Source organism: Sinocyclocheilus grahami, unplaced genomic scaffold (assembly GCF_001515645.1).
Source record: "Sinocyclocheilus grahami isolate Dianchi unplaced genomic scaffold, SAMN03320097.WGS_v1.1 scaffold1322.1, whole genome shotgun sequence".
NCBI classification, from domain to species: Eukaryota; Metazoa; Chordata; class Actinopteri; order Cypriniformes; family Cyprinidae; genus Sinocyclocheilus; species Sinocyclocheilus grahami.
Window position 1 is genome coordinate 73,301 of NW_015506501.1, and position 4,744 is coordinate 78,044.

General features: G+C 40.1%; 1 protein-coding gene across 1 annotated transcript in view; it reads right to left on the minus strand.

Annotated features, from left to right (window-relative positions):
- Positions 1-511: 511 nt before the first annotated feature.
- Positions 512-4,744, minus strand: part of LOC107569200 (ras-related and estrogen-regulated growth inhibitor-like) — a 12,405-nt gene continuing 8,172 nt past the window's right edge. Inside the window, exons 3-4 of the mRNA XM_016255222.1 lie at positions 2,624-2,697; positions 512-1,043 (exon numbers count right to left, since the gene is read on the minus strand). Coding sequence (XP_016110708.1) covers positions 624-1,043; positions 2,624-2,697 — 494 coding nt within the window. The 3' untranslated portion in view covers positions 512-623. The remainder of the gene's footprint in view (positions 1,044-2,623; positions 2,698-4,744) is intronic.

Genomic DNA, 4,744 nt, shown 5'->3' on the forward strand with positions numbered 1-4,744 from the left:
GTGCCGTCAGAATGAGAGCTGATAAAAACATCACAATAATCCACAGCACTCAGTGAACATCTGGAGAAGACAAAAGCTGAAACAAATCCAGCATCAAGACGCTTTTAACTCAAATACATAGAGTACATAGTCCATAATAACGCTTCCTCCGGTGAAAAAGTGTTCTGGTCTGAATCAGAAGAGAAATCTGCACAGATCAAGAATGCCAAAACAGCTCTAAACAAATATGTGAGAGACAACAGATTCACTTTTTCACTGGAGGAAGCGTTATTATGGATTATAGACTCAATGTATTTTAGTTAAAAGCGTCTTGATGATGGATGTGTTTCAGCTTTTGTCTTCTCCAGATGTTAACTGAGTGCTGTGGATTATTGTAATGTTTTTATCAGCTCTCATTCTGACGGCACCCATTCACTGCAGAGCATCCATTGCTGAGACACTGATGCAATGCTACATTTCTACAAACCTGATGAAGAAACAAACTCATCTACATCTGGGATGGCCTCGGAGGGTGAGCACATTTTCAGCACATTGCCATTTTTGGGTGAACTATCTCTTTAAGAATGTGTAGCTCTTTGTACTGGAGATACTGAGGAGGAATCGCATGTTTTGCAGTCTTGTCTTTAGCTGCTGATCTTGGTCAGCATCTTGTTGATGGCCTGTTTGACGTGTGTGGTGGAGCTGCGGCGGCGGGTTTTGCCCTGAACGGCGCGTCTGCGGCGGATCTCCCTGCAGAGCTCGTGAAACGCCTCCGCCACGCCTCCGCCCGTCCCCACCTGATCCGCGCACGCCGAGCACTCGTAGAACGCGCAGGCCATGTCGGCAGCCAGCCGCTCGCCCTCCTCCGTGGCCACCTGCCGGGCGTGCTCCAGATCCGCCTTGTTTCCCAGCAGCACCAGAGGCACGTGTTTGGGCCGCTTGACCTCGTCCAGGAGGCCCTTCAGCGGAGCCACGTCCTCGAAGCTCCCGCGGTCTGTGATGTCATAGACCAGGATAAACCCGTCGCCCCAGCGCATGTGACCCTCCTTCTGGAGAACGTCCTCCTGAGCAACACAAACACACTGTTAGTAAGGTCACATGACCTGTGGGCGTGGCCTAGCGGCTAAAGATGAGGGCTGTAGGTTCAATAAAGAGCTTTATTACCAAGTATGTTTACACACACAAGGAATTTGACTTGACGACAGGAGCTTCCAGTGCAGAGGAAAGTGCAGACATAGTGCAGACATGCATAGGAATAACACAGTAATAACACAGGAATAACTCAGGAATAACACAGGAATAACACAGGAATAACTCAGCACAGGAATAAATCAGGAATAACACAGGAATAACACAGGAATAACTCAGGAATAACACTGGAATAACTCAGGAATAACTCAGGAATAACACGGGAATAACTCGGGAATAACACGGGATTAACTCAGGAATAACTCAGAAATAACACCGGAATAACACTGGAATAACTCAGGAATAACACAGGAATAACACTGGAATAACGCAGAAATAACTCAGGAATAACTCAGGAATAACACAGGAATAACTCAGGAATAACACAGAAATAACTCAGGAATAACTCAGGAATAACTCAGGAATAACTCAGGAATAACACAGAAATAACTCAGGAATAACTCAGGAATAACACAGGAATAACTCAGGAATAACACAGAAATAACTCAGGAATAACTCAGGAATAACTCAGGAATAACACAGTAATAAGACACTGGTTAATGGAGGAGAAATGAACCTGTGACGTGGGTTAACACCGTTAACTAAAACTGAAACCATAAAAAAATTGTTACTTGAAATAAAATAAATGTTAAAACTAAACCACACGACTAAAACCACCTGAAACTAATAAATAAAAAATAAATAAATATAGACATATTAAAAAAACAAAACAAAAGACTAATAAAAATGACCATACACAACAAAATTAGTAACATTTTAACTCAAATTAAAGTGAATACAGAATATAAAATATCTTAACAAAAATCTATAATATTGTGACTGTTAATCGCTTTAGATGAGAGCCTGATAAATTAATATTTTTACTAGACATTTACCTGCTCAAACTATTGTATTATAAAAACATTTAATGAGTTTTTAATTGTTTGTTTCCTAGTAAAAATATCTAAAAATCTGATAAAGATTTAATTTAGGTCATAATATCTCTTTGAAAGGGGTTAAAAAAGGGGGTTAATTTTTTTATATCTTACATTTGTGGATAAAACATTTGGCACGCAAGATTATCTTGCATGCAAGTTTTAAACACTGGTTCTCATTACTGACCAATCAGAATGGATAATCAAGTGAAACGTCCCGCCTCTCGCATTTACAACCAATCAGCGTCAGAGAAAGCTATTCCAGCCAATCAGCTTTCAGAGTCACTTTAGAGTTCAGGTGAGCAGATGGCTTTCCATTCATTTATAAATGTTTTATTGATCATTTGACGCTGCCTTATTTGTTCTGTTGATTTACTATATTGATTATAACGCGTCCTTATTTAATATATGGATTATTCGAAGATGTCGCAGGATATAAAAGTAGACCTGCTGCAGTCTGTTATTGGTATACTGCCCTCACTCACTGATGATGTGTGTATGGCTGTGTTTAATTAGCGCACCTGTCCGGCCGTGTCCAGAATCTCCATGCTGACGGTCTCATCATCGATATTGGCCTGATGGCGGTAGGTGGACTCTGTCAGAGAGACATATAGCTGTGTTAGCAGTCAGGTGTGACATTCACCTTCACATGAGCTTTCAGAGAAACACACACTTAGGGGCGGATCGGCTCAGAACCAAGTCACAACACGTGTCCCTTCAGCAGGACTCAATTCCCAAACGAATCGATTCTTCACTTCTGGCGTGTTCAGAATCGTGAGTCGATTCCACTCCAGGGAATCTATTTCTATGAAGATTCAAATGCTTTTCCCAAAAAGTTCTTGCATTTTTTTGTTTAATGTTTAACTTATTTTACTCTGAAAGCAGTCAACCCACATATCTAGTGTTTAATAAAGCAAGCATATTAATGCGATTATCAAGCAAATATTATCAAAACTGTCTTTTTTTGGGGGGGGACAATAGAACTGTTATTTTTGGAAGCTTGTTTTCGACACAGGATTAAAAAAAAGGCAATTGCAACTTTTTATCTCACAATTTATTTGATCTTTTGCAATTCTGACTTTTGTTCTCAGAATTCTGACAATGTAATAAAATGTAGATAAAAATTCTGAATTGTGAGATAAAAAGTCGCAATTGTCTTTATTTATTTAATTTTGCGGTGAAACGAAAAAAAAACTGAATTGTGATATATAAACTCATTCCATCTCTCAATTCTCTTTTGTTTGTTTCTGTCATGGAATAACTTGGAAATGACTTTATCTCGCAATTATGAGAAAAAAGTTAGAATTGTGAAATAAAAAGTCTATGTATTTATTATTTTATTCTTTGGCAGAAATGGGCTCATTGTTCATTATTTTAAATAAAACTATAAATGTCATTGCAGTTTGTTCATATATTTTGTACAACTGTATATTTTCTGAGCACTTTAGGGAATTAAATTATATCAACAATGACTTTTTGTAAGACACAAGAAGCTACTCTTAAACCTGGAATCAGAGTAGCACTATAACGACTTCTTGTGCCTGACCCAGGTGCATTGTGGGACGCTGGCTCTGTATTTGACGGTAAGTCAGCGCTTGCATGAGCTGCCAGCACACGATCGCATGCAGATGTTTAGCAGGATGTTCACGCTGTTCATGACAGGCTGTGAAGCTGCTCCAGAAACACTATAAAGCATCATAATGTGTCCGTATGACACTCAACTGAAGATTCCTCAGATTCTTTAATGCATTTGAGTTTGGAACGACTTTTCTTGCAGGATGAATTATTCCTTTCTACCTGTAAACAGCTTGGTTTCTATTAAACTGGTTTTATCCGAGGACACAAATGAATCGCTCTTTATTCCCTGCAGGCGTCTGCGGCGGTGAACTCAATTACGTCTGATGGGGAAGAATGCACAGGCGTGTTCATCACAGAGACCATTACATCCATTTATATTCCACATGAGCGTCACGTCTTCAAAGCTCCGGCTGTGACTCCTCTAGTCTGTCCTGAGTTTACAGAGGTCAGAGGTCACCTGTGATGAGGTCATGAACAGCGGCCAATCACAGTTTGCTGCTCTCATGTGACTTTTAGAGGCAGGTAAATATAGTTCAAGAGAAACATCCATTTATGTTGTGATGAAGACATTTTAAAAATGTGAAAATTGTGTGTGTGTGTGTGTGTGTGTGTGTGTGAGTGAATGAGTTGTGTGTGTGTGTGTGAGAGAGAGTGTATGCATGTGTGTGTGTGTGTGTGTGAGAGAGAGAGAGTGTCATCCACTATCAAGAGATGAAAGGCAATCTTAATTTGAAGCATCAAATTACGTCCAAAAGGTGATTTAATGTGTGTGTGTTTGTGTGTGTGAGAGAGTGTGTGTGTGTGTTTGTGTGTGAGAGTGTGTGTTTGTGTGTGTGTGTGTGTGTGTGTGAGAGAGAGTATATGTGTGTTTGTTTGTGTGTGTCTGTGTGTGCATGCATGTGTGTGTGTATGTGTTTGTGTGTGAGAGTGTGTTTGTGTGTGTGAGAGAGAGTGTGTGTGTGTGTGAGAGAGTGTGTGTGTGTTTATGTGAACGTGTGTGTGTTTGTGTGTGTGTGAGAGAGAGTGTATGCATGTGTGTGTGTGTGTGTGTGTGTGAGAGAGAG